Source organism: Manis javanica, chromosome 10, assembly GCF_040802235.1.
Source record: "Manis javanica isolate MJ-LG chromosome 10, MJ_LKY, whole genome shotgun sequence".
Taxonomy (NCBI): Eukaryota; Metazoa; Chordata; class Mammalia; order Pholidota; family Manidae; genus Manis; species Manis javanica.
In genome coordinates this window covers 53,698,033-53,722,692 of record NC_133165.1, presented here as the reverse complement: position 1 = coordinate 53,722,692, position 24,660 = coordinate 53,698,033, and the positions used below count along the sequence as shown (strand labels likewise).

The 24,660-nt window shown below is 41.5% G+C and overlaps 1 protein-coding gene across 7 annotated transcripts in view; it reads left to right on the top strand.

The window, feature by feature from the left end:
* The window catches only part of IQCK (IQ motif containing K), a 112,679-nt gene that overhangs the window by 25,434 nt on the left and 62,585 nt on the right, over positions 1–24,660 (top strand). For 5 of the 7 annotated variants that reach the window (XR_012122297.1, XR_012122296.1, XM_073215504.1 and 2 more), the window contains exons 5-6: positions 12,073–12,125; positions 12,263–12,343. Coding sequence is in view for 4 of the 7 variants with exons in the window: in XM_073215504.1 (XP_073071605.1) it covers positions 12,073–12,125; positions 12,263–12,343 (134 nt within the window). In the remaining 3 variants the exon portion in view is untranslated. The remainder of the gene's footprint in view (positions 1–12,072; positions 12,126–12,262; positions 12,344–24,660) is intronic. The other 2 variants (XR_012122298.1, XM_017650190.3) reach the window with 1 other exon arrangement.

Here is a 24,660-nt window from a genome sequence, read left to right as displayed (position 1 = left end):
TACTATGCCTAATTTATAAACTAAACTTTTATCATAGGTATGCATGTATAGGGAAAAAACAGTATGGATAGGGTTCAGTATTACCTGTGGTTTCAGGCATCCCCTGGGGGTCTTGGAACATATACCCTGCAGATAAGGGGGGACCACTGTATGCCAATAAGCTGTTAGCATCAAAAATACTTCTCTTTGTAGCTCTTGGAATTGCTGTCAGATCCAGTTTGTAAACTATGCAAAAATATCTTATAACTCTAGAGTTGGGATTCTTTTCTTTCTTCTTCTGAACAAAGGCAGCATTGATCACTGCATTCCCCAACTTGGCTACGAGTTGCTTTTGTTTCTGAAAATCAAAGTCATCCTCAAAAGGCAAGGCTTTAAAAAGAAAGTCGACAGGCTCTGACCTGAGGGTGACCCCATGGTTGTCTTACAAAATAAAGGGCAGTGGCTTTGTGACAGGATTTTCCTTCTCTGCTCTGAAGCTTTGTCCTCTTGCTTTTGGGGGCATGGCTTTGTGCCAGGTGGCTCTGGTAGCAGTCTTGACTGGCTGCTAAATAGGGTGCACATGACCATTTGGTTATAAACTTGCATTTCAGTTATTATACCCAGCATCAGTTTGCTTTTTGCTACAGAACAAACTACTTCAAAAGTTAGTGGCTTAAAACAATAATAATTTATTTAGTTCACTGTCCTGCAAGTCTACAGTTTGGACTGGGTGCAGGTGAAAGGTTCTTCTAGCCTTAGCTGGGTTCGTTTATGAGGCTGTGGTCAGGTTCCTAGTGGGCCGGGTGCTGGCTGGTCTAGGATGGCCTCAGCTGGGATGGATCACCTCTGTTGCACTTGCTCTTTCATCATGCATCTGATTAGCCCTGGATTGTTCACATGGTAGCTGGGAAGGGTTGCAAGGACTCAGTAGATGTCCTCAAGGCCTTTGAGCCTGAGGGTTAGAACTGGCACATAGTCACATTCACTGCATGATTTTGGCCAAAGCAAGTCCCCAGGCCAGCCCCCTCATAGAGAAAGGAAATAGACTCCACCCCCTGATGGAAAGAACTATAAGGTCATTGCTAAAGAAGTGGATATGGGGAAGGATGGAGAACCTTGGCCCTTTTTGCACTTTACCTCATTCACTGTAATAGAAATTGTATGGATGTGGCAGCAGATGGCAGGTTTGACTTCTGGCTGTAACCTGGTGACTTCAGGGAGTTACTTGTATGCAACTCCCTCCTGTCCTCATTTGTAAACCACAGGCAGGACTATCAAGAAGAATAAATGGGGTAAGGTGTGAAGGGCCTACTTCTGGAATTGAACTGGGCTCAAATTCTGACTCTCCCTATTATTATTACATGGCTTTGGGCAAGGTGGTTAGCCTTTCTGTGCCCCCGTTTCCTAATCTGCAAATTGCGAACAACAATAATAATCATAACCTAATAATATGTAGCTGTTGTGAGGAGAAATGAATTAAGTAAAATTTAAGAGTGCATGGCACATAGAAAGCTCTCAATAATGTTAGGTGTTGTTAACACTGTTAACATGCTTGGAAAATAGCACACCTGTAAAGGGAATGTTACTCTCCCATAGCCCCTCTGGGTGGCCAGTTGTTGCTAGAATGAATGGAAGGTAATATCCATGCTTCTGCTCTCTGGATGTTACAGATGGCCAGTGACATATTTTGCTCATCATTCTAAAAATGCTAGCACCTTGAAACGATATGTATTGTTAAAAATCTAAACATAACTCTTAGAAATAACCTGAGAATGCAGTACAAAGGGGCCCCCAAGGGTGAAGGAGTTGCTGGAACCACAGCTGTAGTGACCACAGAAAAGAAAGAAAGATTGCCTGTATCCCAGACTTCTCTTGAGAATTCATGTTTAAAGGATGGAAACCATTTTTTTAAAACTGATGAAAATAAGTTGCAACTGATTCATTTTTAAAAGAACATATCTTAGAATAGGTCATTGACCCTGTTGGTTTAGAGAGACCATTTCTCCTACTTTCCAGGAACAGGAAAACCCAAGTCATAAACTAGTCCCAGATCCAAAAGATGTTTAACTTGTTAATCCTTCAGAATAATAAAGCGTTATCCAGGAAATAGAGAAGAGAGGTGAAACAGCTTTCATGAATTCAAACTTCTGTGTCTGAAATCAAGTACTACAGATTTCACCATGCTCCCACATGCAAGATAGTCTATCAGTGATTGATAACTGTTGGGAAGCAGGGCTCTGCAAACTGGCTCCTGGGGCTGTCTGCCTGTTTTTGTAAATTAACTTTTATTGGGACACATTCACATCCATTCCTTTACATTATGGCCATTTTTGCACTATAATGGTGTGGATAAAATGAGAGTTCCTGTGGCCAGGATTCTCACCTGGCCCTGGCTGACTAGCTCACTGCACACCTGTGGGCAATTTGATTCTCTATAAAGAGCTCCACCCAGTGCTCTGCGCACAACACAGTGGCAGGGCTGCAGGGCTGCAGGAGAGCAGAGCAGAGGCTGGAGTGGTGGCAGCGCTGAGGACAGAGGCCCAGAGGACGGCTGTGTGGGATGACTGTGAGGACAGAGGGGCCCAGAGGACCGCTGTGCAGACAGAGGGGCCCAGAGGCAGAGACCGGCTTGCAGCATGCAGACTCGCTCTGAGTCAGCGGGATTTTACTGACTGACCTGCCACCTGGAAATAAAGTTGGGTATAACCCTTTCACCCCAAGAACGTTTTGTTGTCAGTTTCTTTGGTCACACTGAATCCATAGCGAATTTGCCTGGGGCTGAAACCCATTTGCAAGACAAATGGCAAAGTGAAATAGTTGTGACACAAGTCCCAACATCTACGATCTAGCCCTTTAAGAAAAAATTTGTTATTCTTTGTTCTAAAATCCTGCAACTGCCCATGTATTTATAGTAACAGCTGGTGCTCTTATTTTGTGGGAGGCAATATAAGGGAAGCCTAATAGTTAAGCATAGAATTTGGAGTCATGCTCACCACAATTTAGGGCCCAGTTGTACCTCCTTCAAGATATATGACCTTGGATCTTGCTAGCATTGTATCCTTGTAACATTAACCTTCCTAAGCCTCAGTTTCCTCTTCTGTAAAATGGAAGTAATGGCAATAGTAACTATCATTAGTAAGGGAGTTTATGAGCATTAAATAAGATAATACATTTAAAGCATTTAGCTCAGTGATTGACCCAGCTAGAGTGAAAAGTAGCAATAAAATAGGCACAAAACTAAATTGGGAAATTCAACCCAGAATGGAAGAGTGAAAATGAGGGCAGTATGCAAGGAAAAAAGTGGACTGAGACTGGCCATGTGGGGGGTGAATAGTGGGAGGAAAGACTCAAATGTGAAGGGCTCTGGGGAGATACAGTCATGAAGGGTGGGATGGGGGTGCTGGGGTCAAGCAGGTAGGTTTGAATGCCTTCCACCCTGCAACTTTTGCTAGCTCTGGGTCCCTGGGAAGTTTCCTTAACTCTGTGAGCCTCAGTTTTCTTAGCTGTTAAGTGATGATACTCACAGCATGCGCCTCACCAGGGCTGTTGGATGAGATGTGCACAGCCCTTAGTGCAGCGAGTGCTGCACTGAGTGCTCGGTAGGGGTAGCCATGTTCCTAAGGACTGTATTGGAAGGACGGACTCAGGAGGAAGAACTGCTGGAAGGAGGACAGGCAGATGTCAGCACAAGTGAACAGCCAGAGGGAGGAGAGATGGGCCCAGACTGACAGTGAAAGAAGGAATAAATCCAGTTTCAGGCGGGGATAGTGAGATAGGTCGAGACAGGCATATCATCAAGCCTCTGCCAGAAGCTTTCTTTTGCACACGCCCTGACATGTCTTTTCCATCTTTTCATTCCTTAAAGGAATGCTCCCAACCCCTTGGTCTCTTGGAGGCATGACTGTGAATCTAGGTTTACAAATAATTTCAATAGTGAGACAGGAGTTTTTCTGGGAGTAGAATTTTCACAAAGGCTTGCCTGTGCCTTACTGTGTCTTTGTTGACATTGACCTTCCTGATCTTTCATTTATAGTTATAGCTGCCTTCCCTGGTGCCCCTGGGCCGCGCAGAATCTATGTGATTTGGAACAAAGGTTTTAAGGAAGTCAATCAACCATGCAGTTGTTGAGACAGATCTTGAGCATCCTCCTTAGACTGAAGTTTGATTAAAAGGCCATGACAACTGTTCCTGTTCTGTCATGACCTGGACTACATTCCACTGGAGCAAATTAAGTTTGAGACATGTAAATATCATTATAAAGATGAGACATTACTGCTGGCCTAGTGTTCTTAAGCGATCCCCTGACATCCAACCTTGCCTTTGGATTAGCTTAATTAGAACATGAGCGATCAGAACTTAGAGTTAAATTGGACTGCTATATTAAACAGAATCAGTTTAGTGGCTGTGTTGAAAACTTTACTTGGAGATTCTTTCCAATGCATGTCTGAAAATATTCTGGACACTCAGCGTAAAGTTAATGATTTTTGCTGAAAGCAGTTTTTGACAAAGGTTTATATCATTAGCAGTAAAAAGTAGTATGAACTCAAGAGGTTTTTCAGCTGGATGTGTTAACTATACAGAGCTAATGTTCCCATATTTGCCAGAGTTAACTCTTTGAGGACAGGCCCTGCACTTCAGAGAAAACCCTATTTAAACTCACTTAATCTTTTGTTTTGTTTGTTTATATAGGTGACAGGCCCCTGGAGAGACCTTCCAGGAGCTTCCTCTGGCTCAGACACTGTCTTTCTGACTTGGTTCCCTCTCCTTCTCTTGATTCTGTTTCCTCTGGCATGCCTACACCCTCAAATGGGCCCTCTCCTTGTGGGGCCATCCTGTGCCTCATAAGGCTCACGTGTAGCGGAGAAAAGAAAGTCTCTCCCTGAGTTTCTCTGTAATTGAATTGACTCAGGTCCAGTGCCTACTTTGGAACCAGTCCTTGGAACTAGGGGAATTCATGGGCTGTTGGGCACAGGGAAGGGGCCCTACCCAGTGCACATAGCTTTAGAGTTGGGGAAGGGTAGATTCTCCAGAAGGAACTCAGGGAGCTGTTACCGAAAGAAGGTAGAAGAGATCCTGGGCAGCTTTGTTGACTAGGACCCACTGTGCTGCAGCTGGCAGAAAACTGGCCTACATAATGAAGGGCATTTATTGGCTCAGGAAACTTGGAGGATCTGAGGTAGAGAAGAAAGGCTTCAGGATTGGCTTGATTCAAGAGCTCAGTGCTTTCACTGAGGACTTGGTTCTCTTCTGCCTCTCTGCTTGACCTCTTGCAGAGTCTGAGGTACACACAATAAAATGCACAAATCTTAGTGTATAGGTTGGTGAATTTTGACATGTGTATAGTCTCATGTAACCATTACCCAGATCAAGATATCAGACATTCTCATTTTTTTTCCCTTCACCTATTTCACCCATTCTCTACCCACCAAGGGTAATTACCTCTCTTCTCTGTTTATGAGTCTATTTCAGTTTTGTTTGATTGTTCATTCATTTGTTTTCCTCTTTAAATTCCACATCTAAGTGAAATCCTATGGTATTTGTCTTTCTCTGGCTTATTTCACTTAGCATAATGACCTCTAGGTCCATCCATTTTGTCACAATCAGCAGATTTCATTCTTTTTTATGGCTGAGTAATATTCCCTTGTATATGTACCATATCTGTCGATGGACACTTAGGTGGCTTCTGTACTTGGCTATTGTAAATGATACCTGCTTTAAAAAAACATAGGAATGCACATATCTTTTTGGATTAGCAATTTTGTTCTCTGGGAAATTCCCAGAAGTGGAATTGCTGGGTCATATTTTCAGTTTTTTGAAAAACCTCCATACTGTTTTCCCTAGTGACTGCCCCAATTTGCAAAATCCCACCAGCAGTGTATGAGAGTTCCCTTTTCTCCACATCCTCTCCAACACTTGTTACCTCTTGTCTTGTTGACAGGATTTATTCGTGCAGAGTCAGTTTTATCCTTAGGCTGGCTTCCCTCTGAGTGGCAAAACAGCTACTGCCACTGGCCTAGGCTTTGCCTCCACCTGCGACAACAGCCAGGAGGAGGAGAGGATGGCCAAGCTCATTCAGCAAAGCAAAGGAAATAATTACCCTGAAGCCCCATAAATTGGCCCTCATATCTTCTCACTCTGAAATTGATTTCTTGCCCGTTCCTCACTCAATGAGTTCCCCTGGGCCAGGATAAATGTGCCCCAGATAGGTTTAGGTGTAGGTGACAGGTGAGGTGGCATTATCTGGACTGCTTTACCAGGGGTCACCGTGGAACTGGACACAGAGTTTATTCTCTACAATCATCAGAGCTCCTATCCAGCTGAGGTTGGTTGCTGGATGTTGAATTAATAACCCCAGTGGGGTCCTGTCTTACTCATTTCTTTATCTCTAGTGTTTGGCACAGGGTTTGGCACATAGTAGGTCCTCAGTAAATATTTACTGAACAGGGCCAAAGTGGGTCAGTACACCTTGTGTAATTTGAACAGAAATCTGGAGTTTTATGCATGAGTAAAATGATGGCTGAAGATAAATCTTATCTCAGCTTTAAATATGGATTACAAAGAGTCTGACAGAAGCACTAAGACTTTCCACCTTTTTTCCTACCCTATGCAACATAAAATTTTCCCTTTTGGCTTTTGGTTGCTTATCAAATTCCATTACAATGAAAAGCACTGTAAACAACAGTTGGTATCAGGAAACTGTTTCTTACTCCTGATAAGTCCTCTGATGATCTCATGACATTAAAATTTGCTACTATGAATAATTCAGTAAAACAAGATCTCTTTTTTTCTTTTTACATTCTTGCCCATCTCATAGTCATTTAGTATAGTTTTTTTTTTTAATTCAAATACCTGAATATCTTTTTTAAAGTACAAGGGCTCTGGTCAGTGAGGAAAGAAACTCAATTTGTTGGCCTCGACCAATAAAGGAAATTAGAAATACCATCAGCTTTTGTCGGAAAATAATTTCTAAGGAGTGGAAAAAATAGCTCCTTGCAGGAAAGGTGTGGTAAATTATTTTTGCATTACTCCTTTTAATCAAGAACATTTTTAGAAATGACCACGTGGCCCATGCTGGAAGTCTTAGCGTTTTATGTTATGGCTGCGTATTTTTAACTTCTATTGAGAAGTATTTATTTTTCTGTAATAAAATTCTAATGCAGCAGGAAAAAAAAACCCTGTTTGAAGTTTTGTGTGATAGGTCGTTTGGCATCTGGTTAAAGTCCAAGTGTGTGTTCGCTTCTAAGATCAGTTGTTCATCACTTTTGTCATGTCCGAGAGGTCTCAGGTGTCTGAAAGTCTGTTGTGGGAGAGGAGGCAGTGACATGCTAAGTGCATGCCATGCCTGCAGCCTTAACTTCAGTGCTTTGTCCCTGCTTTGTCCACGTCCCCATAACTGTGGCCACCAGTGATTGAATCAGGGTTAAGTGTCGGGCCCTGTGGGCAGCCACTCTGTGATGGCAAGTGGACAGGAAATGGTCTGGTAAGATAGCTCTGCCCAACAGAGGCGGCCTGTCCTGCGTATTTTCTCACCAACCCAATCAGTGTCCCTTCTGGAGAGTCAGGGTGTCAGACTCCACAGAGAACAGACCGGCTACAGTGTGGGTACAAAGGCAGAGACTCCAGAGACAGGGCAAAGGCTTGAAAATCTGTGAATTCACAGGCCTTGGAGCAGAGAGAGGAGGAGAAAGGATCAGGAAAGGGCAACAGCAGAAGCAGGAGTAAGTCGGGGAGAAGCCAGGCCACAGAGCCGAGCCACACGACAACCGGATCCAGACTTCTGGTGGGTTGCGGAGCTGCTGATGACAGCTGTGGCTGGCCTGGCCTGGGTCCTGGAGAGCTGGAGACACTGGTCTGCCTCCTCCTGAGACTTGACTCTGCCCCACTTGGAGGAATTCTCACTTCCCTTCCTCTCCTTCTGTCTTTACAGTAACCCCCTGTGCTAGAATATATTATTGTTCAGAAGTATTTGTGTCCTTTCCCTAAGGGAGACTTGACCATGTGCCTGCTTTGGTCAAAGGAATGAGTGGACATGACCAGTGTCATTTCCAAGCACACAATTTAAGAGTCAAAGCATGGTTTACCATATTCCTTTCATCTGCCATGATGCTATCAATATTTCAGAGAGAGTCTGCTCTGTCAGCCTGAGTCCCACAGTAAAGACAACGTGGAGCAAAGAGCCACCACTGATGGCAGTGTTGACGTAACATGAGTAAGAAGTAAACCATCGATGATGTAAGCTTCTCAGATTTGGGGGTGTTTATTCCAGCAAAATCTAGCCTAAACAGATTTTTTAAAAAACCCAGTAACCAAGGTAACCCAAGTCTATTTCTATCATTTGTAAACCCAGAGAGTCTCAACCAACACAATGCCATAGCCAGCCACGCTTCAGATGACTGACCTCAGTGCATGTGCATTTGACCTTTCTGGGGTGGAATTGCATTAGTCACCTGATATAGATGCAGGGACTTTCCAGGGCTAGGTGTTTCTCTTCCCAGTCTTCAGCCCTTCGTCTGTCTCCTGTATGTTTGTCTGTGCAGGACATTATGATGTTTATTAATAACATAAAAATTAGCACAAAACACTGGATTGAACCCTAATTTCTGCTTTTTCTCTCTTTAAAGGTTTGGGTCTTTTATGATGATGTTCTCTTCCCCTGCCCCTCCCTCAATTTTATTATAAAACTTTTGTCCCATATTTGGAAGAATTGGAAGACTTCTCAGAGCAAACACCCATGTATTTACCACTTAGATTCACAGTTATCATTTTGCTTTATTTGCCTCATCACAAATAAATCCATCCAGTCTATCCACCAATCCATTAATCTTCCCCTCTGTACATCTATTTTGTTTTTGTGGACGCATTTCAAAGAAAGACTCATGATGCTGTGATGGTGTTTTCACCCTTGACATTTAGCCTTTTTCCTTTTAGTTCTGAATTTTTTTAAATTGCTTTTTAACCGTGTTTGAGTTTGTCTTAACTACTTCCTTTGTTCACCCAAACTCCACATATTCACCCTCTAACCACTGTTAACTCTATTCATTGGCATTATGTAACCCCTGGGTGCCCACACTTTCTTCATCTTGCTCTCATTTTTCTATTACTTCCTTCCTTATCTCTTCACTCAACTTTTCATTTGCTCTCCCTTCTCCCTTTCAACTCCCTGGCAGATAATTTTTAAACTAAACAACAGCTGAACAATATCCCCACTGTTCTTTGTGTCTGAGTATGCACGGCACGTCCATGCTTGCCCAGAACAGAAGGAAAACACAATTTCTTTCATTTTATTTCTTTGCATCAAAAGTGATTAAATCTGTCTGCATGACCTTCATATATCAGACCATTTGGCCATTTTAAGTCTATTTAATAGAGTAAGTCAAGCTGCATTCCCTTGGTAGAAAGAATCCTTACCACCAAACGGTACAGTAAATGCCAAGGAAACAATGAATCTTTTGTAGGGGGAAAAGAGAGACACTGCCATCATACAATTGCTGGATTGTTTAAATTATTATACAGCAATTCGTGCTAGATACATATTGGCATTGTTGCACATGTATTTTCTTATTTTGATTAAAGATGGTTTTTTGAAGGGAATCCTATGCTTGCAATGCAGACTTAGAGAAAACCCCATTACATGGTCTAGTACATTTAATTTTATTTCCCTGGCCAGCAGTGTTTCAGTTTTTTAATAAAAGGCCATTAGTGATGAGGTAAGAGACTGCAAACAATCTCCAGCAACCCAGGCACCACTGTATTTTGTTTACTAATGGCTTGTAATAAAGCTTTCAGGAAAAAATCTTAAGCACTTTACTTTTTGGTGAGAATCAATTTCACAACAATCTTTTCAACCTTATCTAAGATTTTAAAGCTGAGTCAGCTATTTCAAAGTAAAGGGGAACAAAGAAAAAAAGAAGGAAACATTTTCATAATAAAACATGGGAAGAAAGTGAAGAGAAATTGTACATAAAATATTTGCAATTCCTCCAGGATTCTTGTACATAATCTCTCTCCTCCTTTGATGCTTGAGAATTGGCTGGTGATCTGGTCATTCATTCACTCAGCTCTCATTCATCATCTGCTCTGCACACAAGGCACTCAATCATGCTGGGAATATAAAGGAAAGAGATGTATATCCTACCCTCAGAATTTATAGTTCAGCAGGGAAGATAGACATATGGGCCAATAGTTATGTTAGGTGCTTGGCAGAGGGACACACAGAGAACTTGGTGGATGGTGCTACTAAGCTGAAGAAGGTGAGGATGCTCAGAAAGGCTTCCTGAAGGTATCTTGAAGGACAAATGGGGGTTAGCTGATTGGAGAAGAAGGGATAGTAGTGAAAACTCTTGGTGTTGCAAGCACTAACCAATTCAATGTAAACTGGCTTAATTAAAAGAAGGGAATATATTGGCTCATGTACCTGAAAGGTCCACGGGATTTTGACTCTAGGCGTGGCTGGATCCAGGGCCTTGTACAGTGTCATTAGAAAGCTTCCACTGGTGGCCTACCCAATTGTATCTCCCTTCTTCCTTGCTAATAAGAACACCAGATTTGTTCACTCTCACTAGAGCTGCTGTGTCCTTCAGGAGTGCCTGGGCTTAACTATATGTTTCTAATGATCCTATTTCCAAACAAGGTCACATCCTGAAGTACTGGGGGTCAGGACTTCAATATACAAATTCGGTGGTGGGGGCACAATTAAACCCATAACACCCTGTCTTTCTCTCCTCCCTGTCTCAGATCTCCTGCTGGCACCTCCCATTGGCTGGACCCAACTAGACAGTAAGAGAGACTGGTTGGTGTGAACTATAAAATCAGCCTCGTGAGGAGGCACGGAGCAAGGTGGAGAAGGATAGCCCTGGAGGGGCAAAGAGAATTTCCAGCAGACTGTATTGCCTTCATCTTGGGAAGGATCTCTTCACATGGCAGCACACCTCAGGACTTAGTGGTTCTTAGCCCCTGCTTTCTTGAAAAGGCAGTAAGCAACCCTTTATTTCCCAGGTTCTATAACAGTCTTCTAGAAGGCATTGACTAGTTCTGTTTTGGTTATAAGAGACTTTAAGTGGGTCTCAGAGACAGGGCACAAGGTGCTCCACCCCACTGCTGTTTTCAGCACATCTTCTCCCCCAGGGCTCCAGGACATGTTTTTCCCCTTGTGGCTTACTAGCTCTCTAGTTATCTTCTAGGGACTGAATTGAACTGCATGTAATGAAAACTCAAGACCAGTGGTAATAAACCAAATGAAGTTTATTTTTCCATCCATATCAAGAGGTCCAGAGTATGTCAGCCCATGCTGGGGCAGTGGCTTAAGGAAGTCATCAAAGGCCAAGGTTCATTCCAACTCCCTGTCTACCATTCCTTGCATGTGGCTTTGGGCCTCATGGCCAAAAGGTGCTGCTGCATTTCCAGCCCCACATCTGTCTTTCAGACTCAAAGAATTAGAAGGGAACTTCAAGGAAGAAGGGGGAGCAGAAGTCAAGAAAGCAGAACATTCTCAGAAATCCACAGGGCATGTTCATTTCTATTTCATAAGGCAGAACTGTGTCCTGGCTGTCCCTGCTGCATGGGAGGCTGGGAAATGTGTTTTTTTTCCTCTGGGCTGATTGTCAATCAGGTTTCTATTAATAAGGATTAAGTGGAGTGTGGCTATTGGGTGGACAGCTGGCAGGATCAACCACACTGGCCAATGGCAACTGTGTTCTTGGCTTCCATGTTTGAAAGTGGTACCCAGACCAGAAGTACTGCTGTCCTGAGGATCTGAGTGGACAGGAGAAAGGCAATAAATATAGTTACTTAGAATCAAGGTCTGGATTTAAATAAAATCCTTCTGAGATAATTCCAAAAGCATGTAGTAAGCTCCCTATAATCTGTACTGTCTTTTATTAGTCCCTGCTATCAGAAATTGGCTTATCTAAAGATGACTGGAGAAATGTCTTCAGAATTCTTTATGTCACCTGACCATGTGTTAATGTGCTGTTAAACCTCATGAAGGACCCATGCATATTTCATCTACCACAAGCAACCAATTAACTTTTCTTCCTTTGTCCTACTCACACTTGGGGGCAAAGAATATCATTTAATTCTCTCTTCTCTCTTCAGAGAAAAAGAACCAAATTTATTGCCTGTGACTTCCTGACCGAGTGGTTATACAAGTAAGTTTTTCCCATCTTTGAATATCCAATGACCCTAAGGATTCAATAGTGTTAATTTGCAAGCAAAATAGCAACAACTAACTAACTTGAATTCTTGCTTATTGTTCTCTTGTGAATCAAATATATGGCATCCTGAGCAGTCAAAATCCAAAGAGGACAGGCGAGCCTTTCACAGAATTCTTCTCCATTCCATTTGTGGAGCAGTGGCTCAAGATTCAGTAAGTACCAACACAGTGTTTCAGATAACTTATTCCTAATTTTAAGATTGTGTTAATGATACTTTTCTCCAATCTAAGAGAACTAGCTCATGCAATCCACCCAGGACTTCAGGTCAGTTACATTTGTGGCTCTTGTCTCTGGTTATTTTCAATCCTAACTATGGGTTATTCAAGAAGCACTAGAAACAAAACAGAAAAAACTTTTGAAATTCTTATCCGAAGTAATTCATCTCTTTATTATCTCTCTTTCTCACTATAGGTCATATGTCTTAGGAAATATGACTGAACTTTTCTAAATACTAATTTTTAGTCATATGCATCAATTTTACATTTAAATTATCAGGACATAACAGATCAAAGTAAAATCTTTTTGACCATCATTCTAGTCTGATCTCTTCTCTCCTCACAGAAATAATCAGTTTGGTCTATAGTGCACCCTTCCAGAGCTCTTAAATTAGCTATTTAACTATATAAAATTAGAAGTATTATTTTATGTGAGCTATATTTTACCAGTGATAGTGATGATGATGATAGCAACTAACATTTACTGATTATCATTGTTCTCAGCATTTAACACTAATGAACTAACTTGATCCTGATAGCAATGCTATTACCTATTTTGCGATGAGGAAAATATGTGTGTTATTCTGCAGTTTGTTTTTATTTCACTCATGCTTTTGAGATCTAGCCATGCTGATTCAATCACATCTAATTCATGCCTTCAGTGCTGTTACAGTATATTTATTTCATTTCTAGATTTGCATAATTCATTCATTCATACAATAAGTATTTATTGAGTATTACGAGGTACCAAACATCATTCTAGTGCTGGAGATAAAGTGATGAACAAGGTAGCCCCAAGTCCCTGTCTTAATGGAGCTTATATTCTAGTAGAGGAGGGCAAACAGTGATCAAGTAAGTGCTAGAGGAAAAAATAAATCAGGGAGTGGGGGAATACAGAGTAGTCAGGGATCTGAAAAGATCTCACTTGGAGGATGACATTTAAGCAATGGTCCTTTATTTTAAGCCAGGTGGAAGATAAAACTCAATTTACAGAAAATAATATATATTTAACCTGTTGCTTTGAGAATGTTTTCATGCGAGCCCTTTACAAGAATAATATCAGGAAACTGAGGCACTAGGAAATTAAGTAAGGCTTACAAAACTCCATATTAAACAGAATGGAAGACCTTAAATTACACCCTGAGCCTTCAAATGTCACATGTTGCTAAAACCTACCCTTCTTGAGAATTCGAAGTTGAATGGACTCTTGGCTGACTTTCTCAATTCTGAGCATTAAAAACACCCCAGATATCACTAGTTTTTTAAAAATCTGAAACTACATATTCAAAGGTGAATGATATTAGCAAACCTTGTTTCTTATTTAACTTCTAAACCTGTGCTTAGTTTCGTCAGCTATGAAAATGGAAGGCCCATAATTTATTGATTATAAATGATTAATAAATGAAAGATTTGCATGTTTTTCTAAGACAAGGTTTTTTCAGTATCATCCTCCAAGTTGGTGCTTTACTTTGAAAATGAAATGCTTCCCCACTTACAATAAACAATGAAAGAGATTTTTAAAGATATGAGAGCTTCTCTAAATGAAGGGTCTTCTTAAATCCTTAGTCATTTATTATACAAATAACTTAATTTAAAATGGTGGCTAACTTCCACTGGCAGCACACATAAGTATAACAAGAAGAAGAGTTACAAGCTCTTGCATAAACTGGTACTTATATTCTCTATTTCCATCACCTTTCAAAGAGATGCCAGGAAGCGTGATAAAACTTAAAGTGATATCAGTCTAATTTGATGCAGTAAATATTTATTGAATACTTAACAAGTACAAGGCACAGAGCTTGGAGGTGCAGAGAAAACAGAGATGAATGAAATACGTGAGAGAGACATGTACAACTAGCTGTAGTTTCTGTTGTGAGCGTTGTCATACAGATGTTAACAACATACAAAAGGGAAATGGAGAAGCATAAAACCATCACTAGGCCCTCCTGGCAGTCCTGGAGCCAGCCCCGCCAGGGCAGCGGCCAAGTTTGTCGGTGCCCACATTTGGTTTTGAAAGGCAGGACCTCAGGTGCTATTTCCTTCTCAAACATACTAGTGAACAGGGAGAGTCAGAGAGGCAAGCAGGAACCAGTGTTCTTCAAGAGAACAAGAGCAGAAGCCGGGAAACAATATCTAACCCAGGTTTCCCAGTTTTTGGTACTAATGACACTTAGCAGCAGATAGATTTGTGGGGCTGGCCTGTGCACTGTAGGACAGTTGGCAGAATCTCTGGCCTCTTCCCACTAGATGCCAGTAGCACCCCCTGTAGTCATCACTATCAGGAATGTCTCCAGACACTGGCCAAATGTCAGGGAGGTGGTGGGGCGGGGGTGGGGGCATCAGCGCAGAGGAAAGGACAGCAAGATCCTCCCTGCTGAAAACCTCTGATCTAACCCAGCAGTGTTTTACCTGCTGCGTTTTAAAATCATCTGGGGAACTTTTGTTTTCTGGCTTCACCCAAAACCTTTAAAATCAGACCTACTAACTCAGGGTTAGTCCAGGCATTGGTGTTTTTGAATTTTCTTAAATAGTTTCCTAGGCGATTCGAAGATACAGCTGGAGTTGAGAGCTCACCCACAGGTAGAAATAGATAGTATAATTGTAGCCGACTATTAATAAAGAGTGTAATGGAGCCATTTCTCTGCTAAGCGCTTTTACGCATATTATCTCATTTAGTCTTCATTGGCAACACTGAAATGTAGACACTAAAGCTGAGAGCCTAGAACTGGGAAGTTGAAAATGAAATGAGGTGGCTATTAGGCAAATGTGGCGATTGTTGGGGAAGGAGCCCACGCCTGGGCATTTTGAGTAGGGCTTAAAGGTATAGAGAGGAGGAAGGTGAATTTTGAGGGAGAGACTCAGTTAAGGCTTTTTAAAAGAAGCAGAATATAAACTAGTACTTTAGGCAGTATTGGCTTGGGGTTAAGAGCCTGAGCTTTGGGGACAGAAAAACCAGTGTTCAGAATCCCTACTCTGCCACTTACCCAGGGCATGACCCTGGGTAAGTGTTTAGCTATCTATTACTCTGTAATGAATTAGCCCAAACATAGTGACTTAAAACAATAAATGAATATTTATTACCTCACAGTTTCTGCGGATCAGGAATTTAGGTGCTGCTTAGCTGGGTGGTTCTCGTTTGGAGTCTTTCTTGGGTTGTAGTGAAGAGGTTGCAAGGGCCACCATCATCCAGAGGCTTGTCGGAGCCTACAGGACCACTTTCAAGTCGGCTCACACACAGTGGTGGCTGAAGGCCTCAGTTCCTCCACATGACCTTTCCGTAGGCTGCTTGAGTGTCCTCATGACATGGTGACTGGCCTCTTTCAGGGTGAGAGACTCAAGCACAAGAACGTAGCTGCTGTGCCTCTTATGACTCACTCTTGGAAGGCAAAAACCCCTACTTCCACCACATTCTGTCTGAGAGAAGTGAATCACTAAGCATGGCTGGAGTACCACATTCATAGGGAGAACAATTAGGTTCCACCTTTTGAAAGGAGGTGTATCAAAGCATGTGTGGACATATTTTAAAAGCACCACAGCAAGTCACTCTCTAAGCCTCCACTTCCTCATCAGTAAAATATGGTGGTTATGAAGATGCAGTGAAATGATGTCCCTACAAATGACATCATGCACAGGCCCAGCCTGTAGGAGCATGTGACTTAGTGGTAAACAGCAGCTACTCTTGCCATTGAGGGACATTGTGGGCTTAGGAAGGAGATACAGCAGAAATGTGTGTTCAAGGCCAAAGGTGCAAAGGTGGGAAAAGGCAAGACTTAGTCCAGGCTCAGGAGACCAGCATCCCAGGCTCATAGAGAATGCCAGGATACAGGGATGTGTTGGGTGCTACGGCTGGAGGAGATTTAGGGAGTGTGTTTTGGCTTTTGGTGAGAGCATGACATTGGGGCATTACTCCATGAGCAAGAGAGAGCATTAAAAGGTTTTGGAGTATTCGTTATGTGATCAGTCTGCATTGGCAAGGTGACTCCCAAGAGTGCAGGGGATGTGTGAGATTGAGGGAGTTGGGGCTGTTGGGGTTGGATTGGGACTGCCGGTGCCAAGGCTACGGTCACAGTCCTCAGGTCTTGAGCTAGGACAACAAATAGGAATAGGAGGGACACGGAATGGGTAGAGTGCATGACACAGGATGAATCTGGGGTGGAAAAGGGGTATGCCTGAAAAGGTAAGATTTGCTGGGTAAATGGGATCCCATAATAAAAGCACAGACATCTAGCCAGAAAAGCAGGTTTAAGGGTAAAGGTGATGATTCCTGGGGCCACATTGAGATTAAGCTGCCTCTAGGATATCCATATTGGAAACATTGACCCAGAGCTCAGAAGTAGGGTCTGGAAAGAAATGTTGATTCTGAAATCAAGATTCCCATGTTCAATGTACCAATCAAACCAAGATGGGCAAAGGCAGAGCTTTGGAGTAGCCCAGAGTTGGTTCCAGAAGCTCAGCAAAGGAGGTACTTACTCCTAGACCTGTGGCTGGCCGCAGGGACCATGGCTTACCTCATAGTTGTGTTTGCAAAGCAAGTTATTGTTTCTCCTAAGATTCTATGTTGATTTGAAGTGGGGGGGTGTTCATTTTCTGTTGCTACCATAACAAACTGCTACAAATGCTGTGGCTTTAAATAATACAGAGTTAGTATCTTACAGGTCTAGAGGTCAGATGCCTGACATCAGTCTCATTGGGCTAAAATCAAAGTGTTGATAGGGCTGCATTCTTTTCTGGAGGCTGTAGGGGGGAATTCATGTCCCTGCCTTTTCTAGCTTCTAGAGGGTGCCCATAATTCTTGCCTGGAGACCCCTTCCTCCATCTTCAAAGCCAGCAGCATTGCACATCTCTGCCCCTGCTTCCTTAGGCCCATCTCCCTGACTCTCTTTTGCCTCTCTGATTACATTGGCTCAGCCAAACAATACAGAATAATCTCCCTATCTCAGGGTCCTTAATTAATCATATCTACAGAGTCCCTTTTGTCATTGTGAGGTAACATAGGCTCTAGGAATTATGATGTGGAAATCTTTGGGTTCCATTATTCTGCCTACCACAAAGAGTAAGAGAGAATGTGGGGAAACTGGAAGTCTCTCACTCCTAGGGACCATCTACATTTTACTGGAGGTCACTTACATTTTAAATTGGTATGATAGGTTTTATGAAAATGATACCTTTTCAGTGAAAACAAACAAAAGAAGAAGAAAAAGGTATATATACCTAAAAGTCTGTCTCCCCATATAGCCATTGTTGACATTTTAGTGAACTTGATTTTAGAGACTTCTTTGCATATGTGTGCATCTATAGATATAAGAAGATAATGTATTTCTTCCTCTGAGACTAGAGCTAAAAGTGAGAGGAAATTTGAGGTGGAAGGGAGAAAAGCTGAGAAAGTTCGTGGTGGGCACTGTTGTTCTGATGGTTCATGTAGGTGTGAAGGCATCTGCTGAGAGGGAGGCCCAGGCAGGTTCTGGAAACCTGTAGGGGAGGGAAGGGGTTGCACTAGCTGCTATGGTGAAACCCATAGGGAATTAAGTAGGGATAAATAGGGATGGCCTAGCTGATGGCCTGAATTTGTGATGCATATAAACAACCTGTTTAAGTGATTACGTCGTCCATCTGCCCCCTGTAACCCTGGAAATGGGTGGTGAACATAGGTGGTTGGATAAAATCAGGGTTGAAGACTGGCAAAGTAATATAGTGAAAGGTCTAGACTGGGCCCAGGGGATCTTAAATACAAGGGAAAGCATTGTTAACTTCTCTAATAATATCTTAACATTTTTCTCACAAATTATCATGTTCTATAAATTATGTTAACAATTTAACAACCAATTTCAGGAAGAGAAAGAAATACTACATTTAGTGTGTTCACATTGGAAGTAAGAAACATACCAAACTCAGAAACATCTAAAATGGGGATAGTAGAGTCCATATGGTTTTTGAAACATCAATGTGTAGATTTTACTTAGGTCCTGATTCAAAGAAACAAACTAAGAAGAAAAATAAGGAGATGACTAGAAATTTGAACACTTAATAAATGGTTGATGTTATGAAGAATTATTATTATTTTATTTAGGGGTGATAATAATGATTTTATACTCATGAGTTTAAAACATTTTTAGAAACATGCTGAAATATTTATGAATGACAAATGAAATGATGTCCATGGATGGGGTTGTGGGAAGTTAACATTGAGCGAATGATGCGGACAACAGTATGACTGAAGCTAGCCGTGATGATGTCATGGGTTTTTCCTTTTTTTTTCCTTTTTTATATCTTTGACATTTTCCATAATAAAAAATTAAAGAAAAAAGAAACAATGAGATTTTTCAAAGCTCCCTGAGAGCACCTGATTGAATGGTGGATATGCTGCAGGCAAGGTATTATCCACTGACTGGCAGTCAACTGGGAAGGCTGAGGGCTGCTCTTCATTGGAGGTGACTGGAGTGAGACAGTGGGGGAAACTGAGTTTTCATGTGATCATGCTGAGAAGCTCAAAAGGCATGGGAGGAAAGTGGCGCTGAGGCACGGAGAAAGCAGAGAGCGGCAGGTGCGAGCCTCATTGGGAAGCGGTGGGGAGGCCATGGTCACCCCGCCCGTGGCCTGGCTCTGGGAGTGCACAACTCACAAACCAGTTCTCTCCTGTCAGCCTCCAATGCCAAATGCAGTCTCCCCAGTAGCAACGAGGAGAAGGATTAAAGTCCTAGAACATGGCTTCAATAATCTCAGAGTTCCTGGGGAATAAGGAAATGACTTTCTAGGTCAGGTCAGAAACTTTTTTTGTAAAGCGTAGTATATCTTTCAGGCTGTGCAGGCCACATATGGTCTCTTACAAGAAGTCAGCTCCACTGCTGTGGCATGAAAGCAGCTATAGACAATATTGTGAATAGGCACAGCTGTATTCGAATACAACTTTATTTATGAAATAGGCAATGGGTAGATTTGACCAATGGGCTATAATTTGCTGACACCTGTTCTAGGTGGGCACCAATAACCTTCCCAAACCATAGTTTCACATAAGGGCAAATAATAATGTAAATAGAACTGAATAATAATAATAATATAAATAGAACTGAATAGGTGGGAAAGATGGAGGACAGAGAAGCTTATAATCAGACCAGGAATTTGGGAAATCAAGACTGACCATGTTCAGGGACAACCCATTCTCAGATGTGACTATTCTCTTGAGTGACTGACCCAAGGGAAGATGGGTGCCCTGGAATCATGTGGATAGGGGGTCATCATGTTGGAGGTGTCATCAGTATGTATGATGGGAGTGTCTGAGAAGGCTGCTTGGGAATGGGTGGAAGATGACAGCAAGTCAAATCCTGCAACTCTCAGGGCTGTGTAAGAATGTCCTGGAACTCAAAGATGTGGCAACAGTGTAGCATAGGTGTTAGGATCTTGGACTCTGGAATCACAACTTGAAACCAGCTCCACCATTTCCAGCTATGTGATTCTGTACACAGATGACTTAACTTCTTTGAGCCTCTATTTTTCCATCGGTAAAATAGTCTTTCGTAGAAGCAAAGCTGTTTCCTTACCTAGGAGGAATTCTTGTACCAGCTGTTAAGGGATTTTTTTTTTCCAGTATTGATACATACACCAAGCAGGTGTGTTCCAGCTGTTTAAAGGGGGTTATTTAATTTATTTTTCATTGCTTTCATGTGCCCTAACATTATGGAGCAGACATAATTCGCAAGCTAGCTGGCTACCATCTATTGGATACTTACTATGTGCCATGGAACTTGACACAGTTAAACATGATCCCTGTCTTTATGCCTGGATTTTGTGTATAGTTGGGTTGCAGTATATGTGTACTTAATTTATGTTCATTCAGTGATATGCTTCTGGGGGAAAGACAGAGAAAGAAGAATTTAAAAATGCAAGCCATTCCCTTGCCATTCCACTCTGGAGGGGAAGCATGAAACAGGACACATGACTCAGCACTTTCCTTACTTTTTCTCAATTTTACATGCCACTCGTAACAAGTGACTTGAGCAGCCCATAAGGCCACAGCTGCCTTCTGTCTGTCCACCTGCATACCTATCTGCCTACCTTCCTGCCTACCTACCAGCCAGCCAGCCAAGCACTTACATAGTGTTTACTCAGGTACTATTCTGAAAAACTTACAAATGTTACCTAATTTAACTCATGTAACGACCCACAAAGTAGGACATATTATTGTCCCCATTATATTAGTTAAGCTAAGCCAGGCAAGGCTGCAGTTATAAATAATACCGAAATACTCAGGAACAGCTTATTTCTAGCTCATACAAAGACAGATACAGGTTGGACAGTCCCTTATAAGTCATGGCTGTTTGGAACATGTGGCCTTGATGTCACTGAAGCAAAGGAAGAAAAGAGTGGAGTAGGCACACTATGTCTTAATTTTCTCACTGCTTCTCACAGAGCATGGCACCAAGCCAGATGCAAGGGAGGCTGTTATGGAAAGGGACACTGCAAATTCCATGAGTACGAGCTGTCCCAGCAACAGCCATATCCCAGAGAAACAACTGAGGCCAAGGTCACTAGCTAGTAACAGCAGAGGCAGAATGTGAACTCAGGCAGCCTTGCTGCAGAGTCCCTGCTATTAAGAGCATAGTGAATTGCTCTGCTCTACTGCCCCTTACATCACCTGGACCTTAGAGTGATCAGTACTAAGGCCAGAAGAAAACTGGCTATGAGAGGCAGATTGAAAGATGCTACATCTTTATATGGGTAATGTAAGGTATGTATGTTCAGGGGAAGTTTTGACTACATGTGATTTTCATCTGATGTCCTGAGTTCATATTACAACCCCTGTGTGAGATGCAACACCTCTGTATAGTGTGTGTGTGTTAACCTTCAGTACCTCAGATTATCCTACCTACTACCTGCGGGAGCCATCTAAAACGTAAGATTGGTTCATTTTAATGTTCTTGGTGAGATAAATTCTGCCAAGACATCTTTGATGCATGATGTCATTATATTGCCAGATCACAGCTGGTAGGTTGGGATCATTTGTCATGGGTGGCTGCGGATTGCTTATCACATAAATGATGGGCCCTTCTCCTACAAGTTCCCTATAATTAACCTTATTCTTCACCCTTTCTGTCCCTTCAAAGTTACCTATTTTCCATGACTATTTTTTTAAATCACTGCATTTTATGTAGCCATTTTATATATACATTGACAACCCTTAAGAATTCTCTTTGGTCTATAAAAATAACTAAGATTTATCATATATGAAAGATACATATTTATAAAATGAACAATGAGGTGAAAAGGAAATTTTTAAAATCAAGGATCATCATAAACTTAACTCTAGAGCTAAAAAGTCTTTCAAAAGAATGTTTTACCCCAAATGGCAAGAACATGGCTTTAATTTTCTCCTCTATATTATTTTATGGTTTTTATATAATCTGTAATTACCTTGAGAATTAAGACAATTGTAGAACTAAGGGATATTTATTCTATTTCTTTTTTTTCCTTTTTGAAATATTTTTTATATGTATGATTTTTATTGCAGTATTGTTAATATACAATCTTATATTGGTTTCAGATATACAGCACAGTGATTCAACAGTTACCTGTATTATTTTTTTTCTCTTTTTTTATTAATTTTTTTTGTTATCATCAATCTACAATTACATGAAGAACATTATGTTTACTAGGCTCTCTCCTACCCCAAGTCCCCCCCAACAAACCCCATTACAATCACTGTCCATCAGCATAGTAAGATGTTGTAGAATCACTACTTGTCTTCTCTGTGTTGCAAAGCCCTCCCCTTCCCCCACCCCCCACATTATACATGCTAATTATAATACCCCCTTTCTTCTTCCCTGCCCTTATCCCTCCCTACCCTCCCATTCTCCCCAGTCTCTTTCCCTTTGGTAACATTCTTGGGTTCTGTGATTCTGCTGCTGTTTTGTTCCTTCAGTTTTTCTTTGTTCCTATACACCACATATGAGTGAAATCATTTGGTATTTGTCTTTCTCTGCTTGGCTTATTTCACTGAGCATAATACCCTCTAGCTCCATCCATGTTGTTGCAAATGGTAGGATTTGTTTTCTTCTTATGGCTGAATAATATTCCATTGTGTATATGTACCACATCTTTATCCATTCATCTACTGATGGGCACTTAGGTTGCTTCCATTTCTTGGCTATTGTAAATAGTGCTGCGATAAACATAGGGGTACATCTGTCTTTTTCAAACTGGAGTGCTGCATCCTTAGGGTAAATTCCTAGAAGTGGAATTCCTGGGTCAAATGGTAAGTCTATCTTGAGCATTTTGAGGAACCTCCATATTGCTTTCCACAATGGTTGAACTAATTTACATTCCCACCAGCAGTGTAGGAGGGTTCCCCTTTCTCCGCAACCTCGCCAACATTTGTTGTTGTTTGTCTTTTGGATGGTAGCCATCCTTACTGGTGTGAGGTGTTATCTCATTGTGGTTTTAATTTGCATTTCTCTGGTAACTAGTGATGTGGAGCATCTTTTCATGTGTTTGTTGGCCATCTGAATTTCTTCTTTGGAGAACTGTCTGTTCAGCTCCTCTGCCCATTTTTTAATTGGATTATTTGCTTTTTGTTTGTTGAGGTACGTGAGCTCTTTATATATTTTGGATGTCAAGCCTTTATTGGATCTGTCATTTACGAATATAGTCTCCCATACTGTAGGGTACCTTTTTGTTCTATTGATGGTGTCCTTTGCTGCAGTTACCTGTATTATTAACTCTTCACCCCCTCAAGTGCAGTTACTATCAATACAGAAAGGTGTTATAGAATCATTGACTACATTCTCCATACTGTACTATTATGCCCATGACCAACTTATATTATTATTTTTCTTTTTATTCCATTTTTTGTCTTTCTGTGGAAGACATTTATGTTTTTTTCCAGCACTGCACTGATTTCCCCCTTCTACACTGTCCATGTAGACAATGAGCTGATTCTACCTGTGGCATGGGGCTGGTGTGGAACCCAGGACTGGCCAATCAGAGCAGTGAATCCCTCTGACCACCATGTTACTCCTAAAATGTTCCATCAGAGATAATCCCAAGATTTTTCAGGAAGCAGTTGGAGCTTTGAGGTTATAGGCCTTGAGCTTCTGATGGCAACCACCTGAAGGGACTGTGTCTGACCTGACAGCAGACCTGAGAGGCCGCTGGGGCCTGGGCATTGTTTGGAGCCTCTCTGTGTGGCCATGCTCAAAGCCAAGTCTGCCCCTCTGAGTTAAGTGAACTAATAAGTACCTTTTTCTTTCCTTTTTTTTTTTTTTTGTTTAAGCCAGTTTAAGTTAGGTTTCTGATACTTGCAAATTAAAGACTCCCAATTAGTATGTGCTCCTCCATGGTATTGCCCAAATTCCTGCAGTATTCTGTCAGCTTTCTCTAGGTTCTGTTGCGATAACAACCCTCAAATCTCAGTGCCTTATAACAAAGTTTTTTTTTAAATTTTAGCATCATCCATTTCTTTTTTTTTTAATTGAAGTATCATTGATATACAATCATATGATGGTTTCACATGAACAACACAGTGGTTTTAGCATTCACCCATATTATCAAGTCCTCACCTCCTCCATTGTGGTCACTGTCTATCAATATACAAAGATGTATAACAAAGTTTTATTCTTCATTCCATTGTATGTGGCTGCATGTCACCTTCAGCTCTACTCCACGGCTCTGTTCATTCTGAGAGCCAGAATGAAGGAGTAGCCCCCACCCTTAGTCTCATGGCAGAGGTAGAAGAGCATTGGCCAATCCACAAATGGCAAACATTGCTTCTGCTCATATTTCATTGGCCAATACAAGTCCCATGGCCAAGCTCAATATCAGTACTATAGGAAAATTGACAAGACTCCAAGGCATATGGCAAAAAGTAGGGATGCACAATTCTCTTACAGGGAAAAGAGTAATAATTGGGAATGAAAACAGTTTCATCACAAAAGATAGTCTCTTCAATAACTGGTGTTGGGAAAACTGGACAGTTACATGCAAGAGAATGAAACTGGATTACTGTCTAACTCCATACACAAAAGTAAACTCATAATGGATCAAAAACCTAAATATAGACATGAAACCATAAAACTCTTAGAAGAAAACATAGGCAAAAATCTCTTGAATGTAAGCGTAAGCAATTTTTTACTGGACACATCTCCTTGGGCAAAGGAAACAATTAAAAAATGAACAAGTGGGACTACATCAAATTAAAAAGCTTCTGTAAAAAATAAAAAATAAAAACCTTCTGTACATCAGAGGACACCAACAGCACAACAAAA